This window comes from Macrobrachium rosenbergii, chromosome 16 (genome assembly GCF_040412425.1).
Source record: "Macrobrachium rosenbergii isolate ZJJX-2024 chromosome 16, ASM4041242v1, whole genome shotgun sequence".
NCBI lineage: Eukaryota > Metazoa > Arthropoda > Malacostraca > Decapoda > Palaemonidae > Macrobrachium > Macrobrachium rosenbergii.
In genome coordinates, this window is record NC_089756.1 from 30627013 (window position 1) to 30646313 (window position 19301).

At 36.5% G+C, this 19301-nt stretch overlaps 1 protein-coding gene across 13 annotated transcripts in view; it reads right to left on the minus strand.

The window, feature by feature from the left end:
• The window catches only part of LOC136847258 (uncharacterized), a 63064-nt gene that overhangs the window by 28421 nt on the left and 15342 nt on the right, over positions 1-19301 (minus strand). For 7 of the 13 annotated variants that reach the window (XR_010855678.1, XR_010855677.1, XM_067118774.1 and 4 more), the window contains exons 3-6: positions 16977-17075; positions 15589-15843; positions 14670-14805; positions 6168-6351 (exon numbers count right to left, since the gene is read on the minus strand). Coding sequence is in view for 9 of the 13 variants with exons in the window: in XM_067118774.1 (XP_066974875.1) it covers positions 6168-6351; positions 14670-14805; positions 15589-15843; positions 16977-17075 (674 nt within the window). In the remaining 4 variants the exon portion in view is untranslated. The remainder of the gene's footprint in view (positions 1-6167; positions 6352-14669; positions 14806-15588; positions 15844-16976; positions 17076-19301) is intronic. The other 6 variants (XR_010855680.1, XR_010855679.1, XM_067118775.1 and 3 more) reach the window with 1 other exon arrangement.

The window sequence follows — 19301 nt, forward strand, 5'->3', positions numbered from 1 at the left end:
ATTTACATGAATTTCAAATAGCCACACTTCATCAAGTTGTACTACATAGTTAAGCTTAATCAAGTGTAATTATATGACTAACTTAAATGGGAAAATGTAAAACACACCATTTGCGTGAACTACCTAAGGATCACAAATTGGTAGGTCTAACTAGGCCTTCTTCAGTATAAAAATTTGGCCACCTATCTCTCTGAGCCTAAACTGAAAAGCAATATCAAGGATAGTCATAAAACTACTACACAATCCTAATACATACTGCCCAAGCAACCAGAAAACTGCAGACTGACTATCCAAAAGAAGAAAGGTGATTACCAATACTGTTAACCAATACAGTATGTCTGACCACTAGCTCAGTCAAGCGCAGAATGATGGTCAGTGTTATAGAGTAAGGAGCTTCCCAAACAGATATAATAATCACCTAGGAGAGTGCCCTGAGCTTTTCTTTCAAGAATGACTATATCTCAGCTAACCGGTCATGTTGTGTGAGAGACAATAATGTACATGAGTATACCTAGAAAGGTTTGTCCACTGTATGGTCATATACTGACTTTAATCCAAAGCTATCCACAAACTATATTAAGACACCTTGTAATTAACACTGGGAGATTCTTGTTTAATACATAAATGGTTCTTGTAAAGGAATCTTTCATGCATGAAAGCAAATTCCTACCCATTGCACCATAACCATGTGGTAAAAGCAATAAAAAAAAGGTTTTGAGCAGCAAGTCCCAAGTTGTCCCTTTCAAGGTGAATGAGAATACTTATTGTAACAATCCATACCAATATAACAAGGAAGCAACTACAATCAGCAAAATTTAAAAACAAATCACTGGTTAAAAACCTCCTTAAAATAATGTGTACGTATCCCACCATGAGATGAGTTTACACTAGCAATACAAGTCTCACAATGGGACCAATTTGATTGCATAACCTAACAAGTAGATAGGCTATGTAAAATATAGTGCTGTGGCTGACTATTCTCTAAAAGTATGCACCTTGTTCTGGCGCAAACTAGGATTTTTAGGCATGAAAATATATGCATTTTCATTTCAGACATTATTAAAATCGTCTTGCCAAATAACTAATGAACTAACGCACAGTAACTGCATTACACCTAATTAACCTGTACTTATATTCTTTGATATTTCTTTGAATGAAAATGATGCCAAGAATAACAAGACAAAGCAAGGAATTTTTACTTAGTGGCAAGAGGGTTTTTAACATGTGTATTATTTCTTGTGTCTTTATTCCAAGACCGTGAGATTTTTTTAATGTGTGACTATAAGTAATTAGGTGGTAAATTTCTTACCATGACCAATCAAATGATGTCTTCCTTGAAGATTGTCGTTTCTGGTTGTTTAATATGAAAAATTAATTAGTCATACTTATAATATGACTATGAGCATGGCACCCTCTACATGGTGCCTATTAAACATTCAAAATAAAGTTCTATGACCAGGAATATGCCTCAGCTACCACTAACCAAATGGGTCTACCTACTTCAACTATGAATACTCACAATAATTATAAGACAGATTTTCAACCTCCATATCTTTTCGAGCCCAATTGTCCTCTAAAACAATTCTGCTGTTTTTATCCATGAAAAAACATCAAAATATTTTCAAAACAAGTCCAAGTTAGCAGAACCTAAACATCTGATTTTGAAGCAGAGCAAACAATCCTATTGAATAAGTTTCTATAACTGGATTAATAACCATCATGTTTAAATACAGCAACACTGATTTTTTTGGCCATAGATATCATGCTGACACTAAAATGTTAAATGGGCAAATGATACAACTCTAATACAATAATGCTTTCCTACGACAGATTTTCAGTATTAGACAATACAGTAATCGGCAAAAATTTTTAGCTAACATATGCCTGTTTGGACACTGAAAACCTAGATAAAAGGCAATGAACAATGAAGGCTAGTCTACCTACTCTATATCATTCCATCTCACTTTACAACATTCTGATAACGTAACTGAGTGTTGAAATATAATACAGATCATCTACTCTTGATTTTAAATCACGGCAGACTTACCAAGTCTACCGTGTCCACCTTGAAGGGCATGAGACTTAGGAATTTGTTGAGCTGTGCCTGGTTTATCCCTGCTCTCCAACCTCCTGAGGTCTTTGGAACTAGGAGCAGTCAACTGTCCCAGAGGATGAAGGCTGGGAAGACTGATTCCTGATAATCAGCAATAGGTTAGTCTGCTCGAGGTTAATCCACTGGTATTGTCAAGGGAGTCATATTCTTTTGGAAAAGCGTCCCATGACCAGTGAAAGTTCCAGATGCCAGCAATTCTGCAGCCACCAGAGCAGTTGCATCCTGGGGAGTTGTGTCTGGTGTAGGGTAGATCAAATTTGAGCTTGAACTGACAAAACAATGTGTTGCAGAATCCTTTCCATAAATGCTGCATCTACTAACCAGAGTGGGGGAAACGGCACCCTGGATGCAGAGGTGTTGTGGTGTGGGCCCACGACAGTGGTACTGGGGGGTGCAGCAGCTCTGCGAGACCTGGGCAAAGGCTGCGAGGAAGCAGCAATGTTGAAGCCTAAGGCTGAATCACTTTGGCACAGGGATGTCTGGACGTCAAAGCAGGGAGCAAGAATGTTGGATCATCTTTTGTACAGGAAGCAAGGCAAGCATGGATAACTCAATTTAAGGCATTGGAAGCCTTCTCATTCACCAGTCACAGCAACATAGCACTTGTCTGTAGATGAGTTGTCTGAAATACCATCTCTTTTATCAGGGGAAAGGGAGAGGCAGAGTGGGACTTCAGTGGCCTGTTATCAGTTGAAGAATATGTCCGTCTGTCACCAGCTGAAGGGTATGCAGTGATGTTGGCAGGAATCTTAGGGGTATGGTGTTTATTTAAATACAGTGCTCTCTTCGGTGTAATTTAAAACCCAATCTATGCAGACTGGACGTCTTCTGCAGCAAACACCGACAAGAGGAGCAAAATAAGCGAAGGTCTTTGTCCAAGGAGGATATAAGAGAGCTGCATGCCTAACCTGGGAGACCCTGACATGCGCACAGAGATATATCAAAACTATGTCAAAACAACAACACCCTCAGTGGTAATCCTCACCAAACTCTAATCAGTGCACACTGTATACTGTACACCACTTCACTACCCCATACTATCCCAGACAAGTGACAAAACCAGACATCCCATTACTATTAAAAACTTAAAATTGCTTCTAATAGACTTTTAACAAACTGTTGCAATTAACCGATATTTAATTTAAGCAAAATTTACTATTTACAGTACGACCAAAGATAATATGAAAGCTATATTTCGGTAACGTTAGCTAAAAACTGTATACAGATCCTCCACTGTATTCTGAATAATTGAAGGCTAAGTAAATATTAATAAAGGATGAATGTCAAGAATGAAGCCCTGCCCAAAGAACAAAGATAAGGTACCTAGTCAAATCCCTCTCAGGGAGACAGGTGGAAGTCACTTCCCTCTAACACACACAATCACCAATAAAGGAATAATAGACCCACGATAATGATAAAAAAGCAAAAGTGAAAAATGTTACCATGAGAGCAAGAAGGCACATTGACACTAAGACAAGGGAAACAGCATAAATGCTAGTAGAAGTAGGATGCTTGCCAGATGGAGCAGGTGAGTTCTTTTAAGGATCAAGGTGCAACTGGGATTACTTCTACATGGACTCAAGCAATTTATGATTAATGGGAAGTAATGAACAAGCAGCACCTCTCTTCGCTTAGGTTGCCCGTATGACTTTACAGATGCTAAACTTGATGAGGATAAGCTTTCTTAATTGATGTTCAATATTTCTTCCGAATGTCTAAAGCATTTTCAAGTCAAACATGTGGTTTCTTTTCTCAAATTGATTCATTGCGTAGGAAACATGGATGTGATCATTACTGTGGTGTTAATTAACATAAGAGCAAGATGATAGTTCAGGTCAAGGAAATCAAGATGTTAATGTTTATTGCTATTACCTATACAGCAATCTCTCTCTTAACTGGTTTTAATATCTGTCCTATGCCTTTGACTGCACTCCTTTCAGTGAAAAGTACAGTACATACATTTAACTGCACAAAATTTGCCAGTGTGACTAAAACCACAGTGTGGTAATGACTGAAATCTGAGTGTAAAGGAAACATAAAACACTTTGGAGAAAGAGCAAGCTTGCTCAGTATTCGTCCATATGCAAACGCTGTGTGCTGATTGGCTTACTGAATTGGAGGGGTTTGGGGGAAGAAATTTGCACACTGATTCGCTCTGTTATATGGCTCTTCTTGTGCATAAAGAGTGCAATTTGATCTTCAGCTCATTGAGCTAAGTGTATCCACCATGCAAGCTAAGGCTGCATTTGTTTGTGAGCCCTACGCAGTCCTAAGACTCATACTAATGCGTTAGGCTTTTCTGTGTATGCTGATGGCAATGCTTCCTGCCCAGTGGCCAAGGAAAGTTCTGAGCCACATAGGATTTATCATCAACAGTAGTAAAATGATGTCTTTGATCTGACAACTTAAAAAATGTCTTCAAATAGGCACTGAACCAAAAGATGTATGAATGAGAGCGCAAGAAAACAGAGTGTAATGAATTTAATATTTTGTTTTTACTAATAGTTTATGGTTTTTATTTTATAGGTGTGTACAAAATAGCAGGTACAGTAAATGAGACAGGGAGAGGCTTGTTTAGGTACTGCGTATATTGTACATATGTATGAATATATATACAGAAACGTATACTAAGCACTTGATGTGTGTGCACCAGCATGTTTACTCAACTGCCAGTTGAGTAGAGTTGGCGTTGGAGGTACAACAGCTCCACTTAAAAAATGTATTTACCAAAGAAAATGGGTGCCAAATGCATACTATGATAATAAATGGAAAGGTTTGGTTTGTGTAGTAAATAGTATACTGTGCAATGAAATGCACTGATCTTTTGCATTTACTCTGGTCTCTGTGGTTTTACTATTGTACTGTTACATGTTCAGAGCATTTACTACTTTTTATACTGTGCAATACATCCCAGTAAATCTATAGTAGTGGCAGGTGGCTGACCCCTAGAGAGTAGTTAATAATCTCACCTGCAACTGCTAGGCTTCCAGAGAAATCACTTGGAAAACCTAAAGCAAATAATTGCCATAAAAATGGCAATATACTGTAATATATTTCATGCCATACAAGCTATGGCTTAGATATGTGATAAGAATGGGAGATGAGCAGTCATTAGTTATAAAGTAGATGTAGAAGTACAAGGAGACTAATAGGTGGCTCCAGAAGACCATTAGATATGACACCACTGAGAACCTGCACTAGATGAGCACAGATGTAGGCAGGGCACAAGATGCATGAGTTTTGTGAGAACTAACTCATCTGATGTCGAACTCATATGCGATGGTGATGACATATACAGTAATATATTCCTTATTCCTTGGGAAAAACTGAAGCAGCATTAGCTTAGATTTACAGAATTTACAAAAACTGATTGTGTATCTTGGATTAGAAGTGAATGATTATGATGATGTCGCCTTGACTGAATAGCTTTAAAAATAAGTGATTCACTTGCTTGAGCCAAGGTATAAGAGCAATGGGAGTTCATCGCTTCTTTGACAGATTTAAAGACTTCAGTGTAAACTCTGAGTCCTTCAATATGAACTGAACCTAAAATTTTTAAGGCTGTTTCTAATGCTTTGCCATTTAACTCTTAATCACCTAACAATAAACTAACTGCTTCAAAACACATCAGAGTTGATCTGTTAGCACCTCAAATTATACAATGACCAGTTTTAATGTTTACAGCCATTTTTATTTCAGCCTTATGTATGGTATGAGCTTTCTGGCTTAAGTGTGTATCAAAGATTTAACCAAGACAAGACTACCAAGTTACAAGATATGACACCCTGAACTAATCTAGCTACCAAAACTGCATCACACCTAAAATAAAAGAATAGGGGAAGTTGAAACAAAAAGTAAGAAAATAAAGTTTTGTATAATGTAAGATTCTACAAGGAAACTGTAGTTTATATATATCAGTCTACTAATTTACTTTATCCAGTAGAGTGACCTACAATCCCATGTACCTGAGAATACTAACACAAGATTCTTTAGACTACCTGCTACAGTGCCAGTGCAGTAAAAGGATCTAACATCCATGAAACTCATTTCCCACCTGGCAGTGTCCTGAGTTCGAGGAGAGCGTCTTCGCTGAACAGCCTCATCAGAATCTTGATAATAGTCAGTGACATCAGCTGATCTAGTCTTGTTAGAACGTACCCCACGATTCACCGATGATCCACGAGACCTATAAGCAGCATCACTTTCTGCACGCACACGTGTTTCAGATTCATATGGTCCTGAAATATTCATTGAGTGTTTTTTTACCAGAAGCACATTATCTGCTTTATATTTAAACATATAAAACTTTAAGAAATTAAAAATCAAATAAGCTTCAAATTTATATGTGAAGGCATTACTACTCTATTGTCATCTGCACACCATGGTTTTAAGATGGGATAAAATGGAACAAATTAGCATGCAACAATTAGGTTTTCATTTGGAATGGAACAAAACCAAATTTTTACATGGTGCAGGTCCATGTAGAAGCATAAAATACAACAGTCACAAACAAAACTTAAAAACCTGCAATGCAAAGTTTACAACATAACTTAGCTTGCAGTTATGAAACACCACAGCAAAAAGCAAATTCCATTAAGCTATTTCAAGGAGCAATATCATCATGAACAACCAAGTGCAGCCACACACAACAAATTCAGAAATTTCATTGAAACACATGGCTTGATACACAACATTGCTTACCTGTTTTGTAATAACTTAATCATTCACAAGACTTGACTACTTTTTTTTTTTTTACAAGACCTGTTATTCTTTGACGAGTTCTGCTTTCTGCATTTATCCAACAGTATTATGTCAACATTACCACAGAAAATTACATTATGCTGTGCTACCAATTTAAACCTTCCTAATCATTGTATGCACTTGAGACCATAGCAGATGCAAGTGCTTTCACCTGAGAGAAATCTAGAGAGTAGCAAACATACAAGGATTTCAGTCACGTATGTACAACAATTTAACAAAACCAGTCTTGTACTTAATCATGAGACACTTTGGATGAGGCTTGGTCTGTTAAAAATTGCCTAATACATATTGACCTGGATTTGAACCTTTAGCCATACATTAGATTATTTTAAAGCAAAAGAAAAAAAAACTTAAAAAATTCTCCAACCCATGGACTCAAGAGAATTTTCAGTAACATCCAAAATAATTTTTGAGCTATAAAAAAAAATCCTTCAAATAATGTGAAACTTCTGTTATACCAAATTATTCCAATACATTTGAAATAACAAACATGCCTCCATAGTTTGCTACCAAAAGTTCTATCCAGCTAATTTTAATAATACATTTTTGGCTAATACATACACTTAACATACACAATACACAACAGATACATTTCCAAATCCCTTATTTTGACAATTATCATGAATTTTCAGCAGATTACTTGCACTGTGGATATACAGTAGTACATGAGATTTTTTAAAATTTTCATTTACCCTAAATACAAATCTCCAATTTTACTTTGTTTGAATTGCAGCAGGGGTTGCCAAAGATACAGTCTTCAGCTGAGGAAAGAGGACTGAGTCTCCTCCCTTTGGTGAATACCATGAACTACAGGCAGTCCCTGGTTTACGACGGGTCCGGCCACGATGTTCGAGGGGACGATGCTTTCAAATATATTCATCAGAAATTATCTCGGTTTACTGACGATGTTCCAGGGGTTCTGACAGCGTCGTTACGATTCGACAGAAGAAATATGGCTCCAAAATGGCAGAATAATCAAAATTTGGAGGCTTTTTTGATGAAAAACTCAATAAAAATGCAGTTTACATAATTTTCAATACACCCAAAGCATTAAAAGTAAGGTTTTCTTAAGATTTTTGACGATTTTCGACGATTTTTCGGTTTACGACGCTGTGCAAAAACGGAGCCCCTGTTGTAAACCGGGAACTGCCTGTATAGGAATACTCTTATTCAAAATGCATCAAATGTCATTAACTGCCTTGGTGAGCAACAGCGGCTGTAGGAAAGAAACCAATTGAAGTGGCTGTGAAAAAAGAACTCCCAGTAAAATAATTGTTCCACATTTAGGTACTATAAAATTTATCAAACATTTTTTTATTACCAAAAAATACAAACCTATTAAATGTATCTTCTGATGCTACGCCAATATTTGGAAGGGGCAACCTGCACTTCTTCAACATTTTTATCATATTGGGATTGACAAGATGGAAGGAATCAAATTAGTCTCAACAGAGCAGAGAGAGAAAGAGAGGAAAGAAGAAAACGAATATGGGTTTAAGGATGTAGGCATAACAGAATGACCAGTAAGGGTTAAAATACACCAGGACTAGCTGAAACGACAAGTAACTTACGAAGAGCAACAAGAAGCGAGGACCAGAAGAAAGGGATAAGATCCTTGCAGCAGCGTTACACAAAACAATAGGGGATGCACTGCAGTGTGGAAATTATAGAGGATTAAGACCAACTGAGTATGCTATGATGGTTAAAACCATTAACTGTTAGTTTGGCTTTATGTTATGATGAAGCAACGGCATGATAAATACTATGCAAAGGCAAAAATTATACCACATAAGTGTAGCTCTTGAAAAGGCATTTGAAAGTCTGAGACAAATAGTTAAATGGGCAGAGGGTACCAGAAAGACTCCTTAAGCTAATGTTCTTACTCTACCATAAAATTAATTTTGGACCATTATTTTGGGGCACAATACTGTAGACTTTGAAGTTGAAAGAGCAGTATCTGCAAATGGAAGAAATGAAGATAAGGGATTACTGGTGAATAAAAATGCCCCATTAGCAAAGAAAGCAAAGGCTTACAATGGGCACATAAGGCCTGTACTACTCTTCACAACAGAAAATGGGTACTAACAAGGAAAATGGAGACTTTGTACAGGTTTGAGAATAGAATGTTAAGGTTCACACCATAGAAGAGTACGAAGATCATATTACATAGATGATGTGGTATCAAGAGGCTGGGAAAAATAGATCTCAAAGATCTGCCACTTCAACAGTTCCAACTCCATTGAACCAAGATGTAAGGTCTTAGGAATAACTTATCAATAAGGCACTATGAAGAGGGCTCAGATTTTATTGCTTAGCAATGATATAATCTAATTTCAAATAAAGATAAAGTCTTGACCCAATGAGTAATGATCTTGGTAAGGCATAGTCATCATACAATAACAGATTCCAATTCTTGAGACAGCATTTCTAGAGATTCTACATCTGTCTTATGACCACAGTTTCCAGCAGATCTTCTGTATAGTACTTCTATATAGATAAAATGTCTACTCCCGTGAAGTATCTAATCACCTGCTTCTTGGCCCTGTACGAACACTTTTCAGCTAGCTCTAGCTCCTCCTGGAACGTGAGTGTTCTATCACATGAAAACTCAAGGCTACAAAGTCAGAACTTTTATCTGAATGTCGTCTTGGGAAAGGAATGAGTTCATGCTCTTTTTTGAGATTTTGCAATGCTTAATAATCTCTCAGAGCCCACACAGCTTGCTATGGCAAAAGTAATGCTTCTCCCATAGCAACCTTGTTCTTCACGATGCACTTACCCACATTGCTTGCAAATATTTTCCTCCCAGAGAAAAATTTTTGTGAACAACCAAAACCCTCTCACTTGAGTCAAGACCTCAAAAGCTGTTCTTTATCAATGGTTGCTCGACATATTTAGTTCCAGAGGTATTTGCCATCTTAAACAGATCAGCACAAAGCAGAGGGATGTTTGTTTCTGACTCTCTAATGCCTTCATTATGAGTCTCCTACTTTCTTGAGGATTACTCTGAGTCAACAGCAGATTCTCAGTCTGATGATCAACGAAAACTGCTGTTACAGTGGAAGTTTCATACTGAGAACCATAACATCAAGCATGCACAGCCTATGAATGAAACCTTTGTTTAATGCAATCACAATCCACCGCCTGTTAATGAGCATGTTAGGACAACAGTTAATACCTCATTCACATGTGATTTTGGGCTCTAAAACCACGTTGAAAAGCATTATATTACAGTATTTCATTATATCAAGCTAATGCTGAGGAATAAATCCTGCAATAACTTTCAAAATAACTCGTGATATTTTCTCCCATTCTCTTAAACTTCAGTTTGTATACATTTTGGCAACACCACTTTGAAAACAGATTAACTTCCAAGCCCAGGGAACAGTAATCTAAAAGTTAAAGGTTTTAGAGCCGCATGGTTGACCACATTGAAATCCATACCACCTTCATGAGCTTTTCAGTTTTTGCTCAGGTATGGCACTTTCATTATTGTTTTCCAACTTGTTTTCCAGGTTGTCAACTAGATGGGGAAGGGTTACTGTGTCCCTTCTTCGTTCACCTTGTCTGCACATGGTTAAGTTTTTTGCAAGTAGGGCAAACTTCAAAGGTTTTTAACCTGTTACACAATAGTTCTGTTGTGATATGTTAAAAGAGAGAGAGAGAGAGAGAGAGAGAGAGAGAGAGATTGAAAAATTTTTTGAAACTGCCATTTCATGTTCTTATGCTAGAATGAACATGTGAAGGGGAGAGAGAGAGATAGCTAAGGTAACAGAAAAAGTGTAAATTGCACAAGCTATATTTTAATGTCAGATACTTAGTCCCCTCTTTTTTTATTTTTAACTGCAGCTAATCAGTCAACATGAAAATTGAGTAGTTTATCTAGAATTTGACACCTAAATTGGTGACAGTGAAGTTAAGACTAGAATGTTTCTGGCTGGCTCAGAACCACTTTGATTTAATCTATCGAACCTTGTAGGGGTTGCATAAAAAATACTTCTGCACAGGTTTCACATCAGATAAGAATACAGTTCTCATTTTATGTTCTTCTCACAGAAAATTATCCTCATTTTACAAAAAAAAAAAAAAAAAAAAGCATGAATTAAGACTGGTATTTTTGTAAGCTAAACTTGTTAACTAGACGAGTGAGTTAAAATATTTAATCTCATTGGGCTGGCTCAGGGTTTGTTCTTGTAAAGCAAATTAATTATTTCTAATGCATTACTTCCTGTTAAACTTATATTTAACTGCATCCCTTAGGTCACCAGGTGCATTGCATTTCGTCTTTTACTCTTTATTGTTTCCCTCTGGTTTATTTCGACTTAGCCCCCCAACTTCTCAACTTTGCCAAATCTTCACTTTTGCCTTAAACAAATCCTTGAGGCTAGCCATAGCTTACAGAGTACTTTGCAAAACTTTATTTTCTGCCTTTGATTTTTCATCCATTCGCTAACTGTACAGTTTCAACTTAACTTTACTGCAGTTTTTACCTCACACATGAATGAATTCCTTGTGCAAGCTCTCAGAATTTAGAAGCGACTCAATGGCCTTCTTAAATCATTTTATATAACATTAGATTCTTTATTCTTGTGAATCTATTTGACTCTATGAATATAATTTTTTATTTCAGTGTTTTCAGCAACCACTGAATATTTCAACTGTTAATATAAATCAGTTTTTTCATATCTCTCATAACTTTCCAAATTATCTCACAATTACAAGCTAGGCCTTTAAAAAATATCTCTGATATTGAGAGTACTGAATTTAGGAGTTTCAGTTTGGTAAAGTTTATTGATGTCCAGCAATGCAAACAGTACAATCCTTTAAATGTGTCAAAATATGCTCCCCTTTCAGATTCGGTCTGGTCTATCCAGGGCTCAAGTATTAAGATTATTTCCATCCACTTTTTATCAAAATTTGATCATACTACATATCATTACCAGTCACAATATCAAGATGGAAACTTATATATGACCCCCTATTCTCAAATAAAAACCATTGTAACCATAAATATGATTCTGAGTTCTGAGAAAGCTTATATTTATATAGTATCTTTATTTGTTGGCAACCTAAAAAAGAGGGGGAAAGTGGGATTACCACTGGCCTCATATAAGGCAGCTCACCAGCATTCAGTAGTATATCCACAACCACTCAATGGGACCAGTGGCACTCCACTAAATAGTCTCCTGCTTGGGACACTCCATCTGTATCCCAAGTCATTTGCACTTCTTGTACAGCAACTTCAAGACAGTTACTGCTTATTACAACTGCAATCAAAGTGATCATAACATGAATAATGAAAGATATATGACTCCCATTGGCCTCAAGATAGAGAGGCTCATGATTTTAAGGTCTATTTCCTCTAACCAATGAGCTCACAGTTCTGTCAACTTACCTTTATAAAAGTGAAGACTTGAATGTGAATGAAAGAATAAAGGTTCAAGTTGTTGAGATATACTGTTTGTGAGCATAGTACTATGTAGATTAATAAGAACTAAAGTAGCAAGAAATAAAAAAAAAAGGTCAGTGTAAGCGAAGATGATCAATATCTTGATATGGTTTGCTCATGTGAGGAGAATGGAGGACCACAGCTTAAACAAAATGTTACAATTTTACGTCTTAAAAGGCAGTAGGAAGTGAAAGGTACAGGCAGTGGAAGAGGTGCTGGAACAGAGGGCTTGAATTTTCAAGGAATGAGTGTACTAGATACCATGATACCAATTCTATTTTCAAAGAACATTTTCCAACGGTATCTGACAGATGATGGTCCTCAGGGGCTTCAGTTTTTAATGAATTTTTTAAATATTTAAAAGACAACTTCAGGCATTGAGTTTCAACTGTACCAGGGAGTTTGAATGATTAAAACTGTCCTAGAAACAAACACCTAACAGTATAAATGTTGTTCATAGAACAGTATTTTTTCTTCTTGAACACCTCTGCATGATATATTTGTGCAACTAGTTTTTATGAAATGAGTGTATGCTAATGAATATTTTATCACGTTGTAAAAAATCTTATTTTACATGTAGAGTTGAAGGATTACTGTCAAGCAATGGACTGTAAACAACAGACACTATTTTTAATCATTCCTGCCACTTATTTGACTTCCATAAAGAGAGGACATTACCTCTTCCTCCTCCTCATATAACAGTTAATGTACATAATTTCATTTCTTGCATGCTAAAAACATGGTGCTTTCTCATGTTCGATTCTCATCACACAAAACTATAAACACCTGTAAGAACGAGAGAGAGAGAGAGAGAGAGAGAGAGAGAGAGAGAGAAATTTATTTACTGGCAACTAAATTAGCTTTACTAATGAGTGCACAATTCTGACACCATCATCATCAATCATCAAGCAGTAAGTGAACAAGAAAGAAGACTGAACTCTCCATACAAAGAACCAAATTACTGACTGTTAGGAATGTGTCCTTCATAAGTCAAATTCAGTTTCCAGTAAATGATTTCTCTCGTTCCTGACAAAGTCTTATAAATTACCTATGTAAGAGACAGACAAGGTGGCTCTCACGTATTGAATGAAAAAACTGCTGGTCAAATCATAGGCAAAATATATTTGAAGCAATTCAATACAGTATCACCTCTAAGAAGAACCCAGCTACATCAAGTACAATACAATCAACAAAAATAGAATGGGGGTTGCAAATTTTTCTATGTCGAAAGCCAAAGATACCAAAACCCAATTAGTTGTAGCAGATTGTAAAGACAGAACTGTGTAAACCATAAACCAAATTAGGTAATAATCACAATACTGCATTCCAAGGGAAGAGCACTATTTTATTTGACACATTTACATAGCCAAAACATATACAGAAATATCACTGCTGCACTGACAATGTCAGTTTGAGCAACGGTCAAAAACTTACCTAAAAGTAGTGCCCAAATAACAAATTTCTGCCCATAAATAAAGTTGGTGATAGAAAATATAGTGAAACAATAATAACATTAATACCTACCATGCAAAATGATGTCTGACTAGTAATATCAAGGTTCAAAACCTATATACAAGAAACATTTTGTATTACTGGTAGTATATGCAAAACGAACTGACAGCAACAGACAAAAGAAATACTTCTTAAAGGCACAAAATACCTAGTAATACTTACAACTGACCAAATATTCTTTATAGAAAAGATATGTATACCATACACATACACACAAGTATGTCGAGCCAATCTGTGATCTGAAACCAATTTTGTTTTCCTAACAGTCAAATGCTAATAATTCTAAGGTATAACTATCTACACTGGGAGCAGGTAAAAAATACTTAATATGTATTCAAGTAAGCAAACACCGTACATGCACTGCTGATGCATGAGGAGCTGGCATAACAGATCAGAAGACGAAAATAAAAACATAAAAAAGCTACCAGCAAGTCACACTACCTTAAATGCCAAATACAAATGTACTGTCATACAAAACAAATAAAAATTCCTCCAAAACCGTTTCAATGGTCATTACATTCATTGACTTAAGGAAATGTAACATATAACAGTATAAAAAATGACAGCTGTTGCTGGATATAAAATCAGAAATGTATATATAAAGGCATATTTCCTTGATAAACAATAGAGTACAGTACACAAATGCAGAACAAAAAAAAAAAAATACTTAAAAATCAATATATTAGTCTTGGAAATAAAAAGTGAAAAACCTGCTAAACTTTGTTCCATAATATCACATAAAATGACCACAGTGTGCAAGATCCCTGTCAAAAGTCTAGTCATTGTACACAGCCTAGTGGCTTAATAATTGTGCTTTTGTGCGTTGCCTTGTACCTGAGGAGTGAGGGTGATCATCATAATTATCATCAGGAATGTGTGGCAAGGCCTTCACATTACGATTCATGTCGCCATCAGAGAGCTCACCAGAGCTGTAACTGCGCCTTAACTGATTAACAAGACCGCCACCACCCTATGGAAAAAGTTAAAAATGATTAACAAAAATCCATACGAATCCAAAATACTAACGCACTACCATCTCTTCTATGAATGACTCCAGGAAAGAAAGTAATTAACAAGCAATACAGTATCACATGATGAAAAACAAGTCAGATCCATGAATGCATAAAAAATAAGAGGATGACCTGCACCTTAAGCCATGACCTAAATCTTTATGAATCGTCAGTTGCTACAGATCTCACTGAAAAAATCAACTTAACTCCCTGTTCAATAATTATAGTAGAGTACACTGCATTACAGTAGGTATACTTTGTAAGAAATTTTAAAATATAGTATTGTATAATTTGTTGATGCCATTTTAAATAAGCATACAGAAGTCACAGAAGGGTAACTTATAAAGTCAAATAAGTTGGCTAGCTGTAACTAAAGTAATTACAGAAAAAAAATACGGAAACAATGAATACTTTTTATGGAAAAATTATAATCTGACAATCCGTACCAATGAAAAACACAAAATACAAAACCAATAAACATTTTCCATGGAAAACTTAAATTCTGTCAAATCTGTACCAATGAAAAACCCAAAACCTTCATTTCAGAGTGATTCACAGACACATTTTAACGTGGATACAAAATGTGTTCCTCTTAAACAAGTTCAGTCTTAATGAAAACTTGGGTCAGGATGGAAAGAACTATGCTTATTAAGAAGTGTTAACTGTGTATGGCAGAAATAACATCAAAATATATCAAGAAGTAATTAAATCAAAATAAGACAAGAAATAAGGGAGACACTGACCGCAAGATGGCAATGACTTGGCCCATAATCCCAACTTGCCTTAATTGCAGTCTGCATTAAAACAGTTGTGGCGTAATTAACTCCTTTGGTGCCCAGCTGAATGACAGTAGAATAACCTTGCTGTTTTGCCTGGGCAATACAGTTATCAATGTCATCTTCCCGGCGGGTCAACCAAGGGTGGACAAACTTGCGGTACAGTATGGAAGAGCCCCGAGTGGCTGGAGACAGCAACCACAGCACCACTAGTATTTTGAGCTGCAGTGACAAAAATAAAAGAAACAAAAAATCCTGTAGTTCTAAAACACCATGGCTCCTATAACTGTGAAGCAGATTGAATAAGGGAATGCCACAGGTAAAAACATAGCCTTCTCACTGCAAAAACTCATTGCTGTACTGTCAATACCATATTGCAGCAAAAGTATAATGAAAAACAGGAAAAATTACAATGATCTAAATACAATTATGCAGCATCTGTAAGTAAATAAATGAGAAAAATGTGAAAATTACAAATTGGTTAGATTGCTTGTATCATCACTATATACACTGGCTAACAAATATTTTGTGCACAATATGTAATTGTAGACTTTATGCAGGGCAGTTTTTTGATACATTTAAAAATAAAAAGTGTGTCTAATGCATCGGCAAATACAGTATTTCTCAATCAATACTACTTATACTATCACCAAAAGCTCAATTATTGTGCCTAAAAATGTTTATTATGGGGATTTTCTTGGGGTCAGAAAACCAATTAATCCCTTTCCCATTATTCCTATGGGAAAAACATTTGCACCCACGAGCTCTTCCCCCAACCAATCATGCTCATGGGTAAAGGTAACACTATATATATATATATATATATATATATATATATATATATATATATATATATATATATATATATATATATATATATATATATATATATATATATATATATATGTACGTGTCACCCCATATGAAAAATGGGAAAAAGCACGTTAAACAAAGAAGAAGAAGAAGAAGAAGAAAGAGAAGAAGAAGAAGAAGAAGAAGAAGAAGAAGGAGAGAGAGAGAGAGAGAGAGAGAGAGAGAGAGAGAGAGGGAGGGGAGTTGCTGTGACTTGCTAAGGGACTGGAGACGGAATCTTGATGACTGGTAACCAATTGGTTACAATATCTCAGCATGAGTTAATGGCAGCAATCTTTGGATATTCAAGTTAGCCAACACTGATTTACTGAGAGCTACTTTGTGTGACGCATCAGTATTTAACAAGCTCCCAAACCTAGGTATAAAAAAATGAGTCAACATATCTACAGTCGGTTGGATACAAGGTGCGGGTGGAATTATTTCAACTTCTTACAGCACATCAACAAAACAGAAGTCCGAAGTTAAGAGCAAAGAGAACTTACCTCGTAGTAGAAGGGGAACCAGAAACTTAGGAATAGGTCTGTAAATGTCTCGAAGCATGTAAAGAAGGCGAATACAATCCAGTACATCATCCATTTTACCTGGCAAGGAAAAGAAAAATGTGATGATAATAACACAGATAAAATATTACATTTCCTCAACAAAAATGGTACGCTTGTGACAAGCTCATTAAAAGGATGGAGTTAAGCCAGTGATAGTACAACTTTCTGGAACATGATTTATGTAGCAAAATTTCTGCTTAGTCAGGAGAATAGCCATTAAAAGGGCGATGAAATGTACCAACTTTCAGTGAGACGACCCCTGACAAAAATGGGTGGGGTGCATGTTTGTGTTCATCTGGATTTTTTTGCTAACCCCAGTGTCAAGGTAACCTCACATCTTATTGTTCTTTGAATGAAACCTATATTTGGTGAGTTGAACGGAATCGAACTGAACACAGAATTTAGGCCAAAGGCCAGGCACTGGGACCTACAGTATGAGGTCATTCAGCACTGAAACATAAACTGACAGTAAATGTCTGAAAGGTGTAACAGGAGGAAAACCTCAAAGCAGTTGCACTATGAATCAACTGTTAGGAGAGGGTGGAAAGTCAGATGGAAGAAAGAAAATATGAAAGGAGGTACAGTAAAAGGAATGAGAAGCGTGCAGCTAGGGGCCAAAGGAATGCTGCAAAGAACCTTCAGTACTGCTTGCAGTGCACCACATGAAGTGCACTGATGGCGCTACCCCCCAACGGGAAGCCTACCATATTTGAAATAATTACTGCTGACTGCCTGCAAGATGAAAGACGGTGTTCACTTGAGGTTAACAGTCGAGCAAAATGGCAAAGCAATGGTGTTACAATAACGAAGGTTATCTATCGGCCCCGAAAAATTTAATCAATTTCACAATGACTAAACCAAAGTGCTGACAAACCATCAAAAATGTACACCAGTCATAAGATCAAACAAATACCTCTCTATTACCGATCCCCGTTAACCTGAGCCTTCATTCACAATATTTGGATTATGCCAATCGACAGTTTACATCAATAAAACTAATGCCTATAAACATACAAATATCTTGCCCCTCTCAATGTAAACACTTATTAGTAATAAAGCTACTGAAATGGCAGCCAAGAATTGGGAAGGGAGACAAGGAATAATAATAATAATAATAATAATAATAATAATAATAATAATAATAATAATAATAATAATAGCAACAGGTCATAATTCGGAATTTTATCAGGTTAGATTTATAATCCAGCATCTATTTGTTAAAGCAATATTAATTTAGGAAACAAAGCATTGCAGTGTGTGTGTGTGTGTGTGTGTGTGTGTGTGTGTGTGTGTGTGTGTGTGTGTGTGTGTGTGTGTGCGCGCCCGCGCGCCTAAATGCACATAACTGTACAAGTTTCCTCGCACCTTAAAATAATACAGATTTACAGAATGAATTTCCATTCAAAACATACATCGTGATCTTTCGACCCCCTTTTTTTATCCGAACAAGAAATTACCGATACCTCTACATCAGACGACAAAAATAAAGCTCCAGATAGATGAAGTGCTGAGACTGCATAAAATTCGGAGAATCACGGAGACGTACGGAGGAGTAGAAGGGGGAATGAACGGCAAAGGGCCTGCTGGAAGGTGTCGCAAAGGTTTTGGAATGAAGCGGCATTCTAGCTAGGAAACGCTGGATTGCTCGCGAAATAGAGGTGCTGAGTATACTGGAGGTAAGCTGGATTGCAATAAACTACAATAGCAATCCAAAAAACCAGATAGACCAATCTCTGAAATCCTATGCATTCGCGGGCGGGAGGTTTGTCGGATCATCACGGCTGACAAAGATTTTCAATATGGCTCCAAGAAAACCCTCTAACTTTCTACACTTCTTAACTTTGGAAGTCTACGCGAATTATCCGTTTGGTTTGCTTTCTGACGTGCAGTGACGATTCAAAAACACTGATCCACACAGTAGGACAAGTCCCTGAAAAAAAAAAAAAAAAAAAAAAAAGGGCGCCCGGTCTTATGAAACGTACAGTGAATTAGTAACCCGTACAAAAGACGGCCTTGTATTCTGTCACCTCATCAATTGCGTGGAGACCTGGTAAGAGCTAAGTTGAGAGGCGGTGTATTGCTGATTCTGCAAGAGCGCCCGACTATCTTTGGAGGCAACTAAATATAAATGAGACCTTCCAGGCATTAATAGCGATGTTAACTCAACCGTCGCAGGTAAAAATGTTTCGCCATCAACTACGAATCGGAATAAAATGTCGATAAGTATGCAAACTTCGCAGATGACGACGGCAACATTTGTTAACA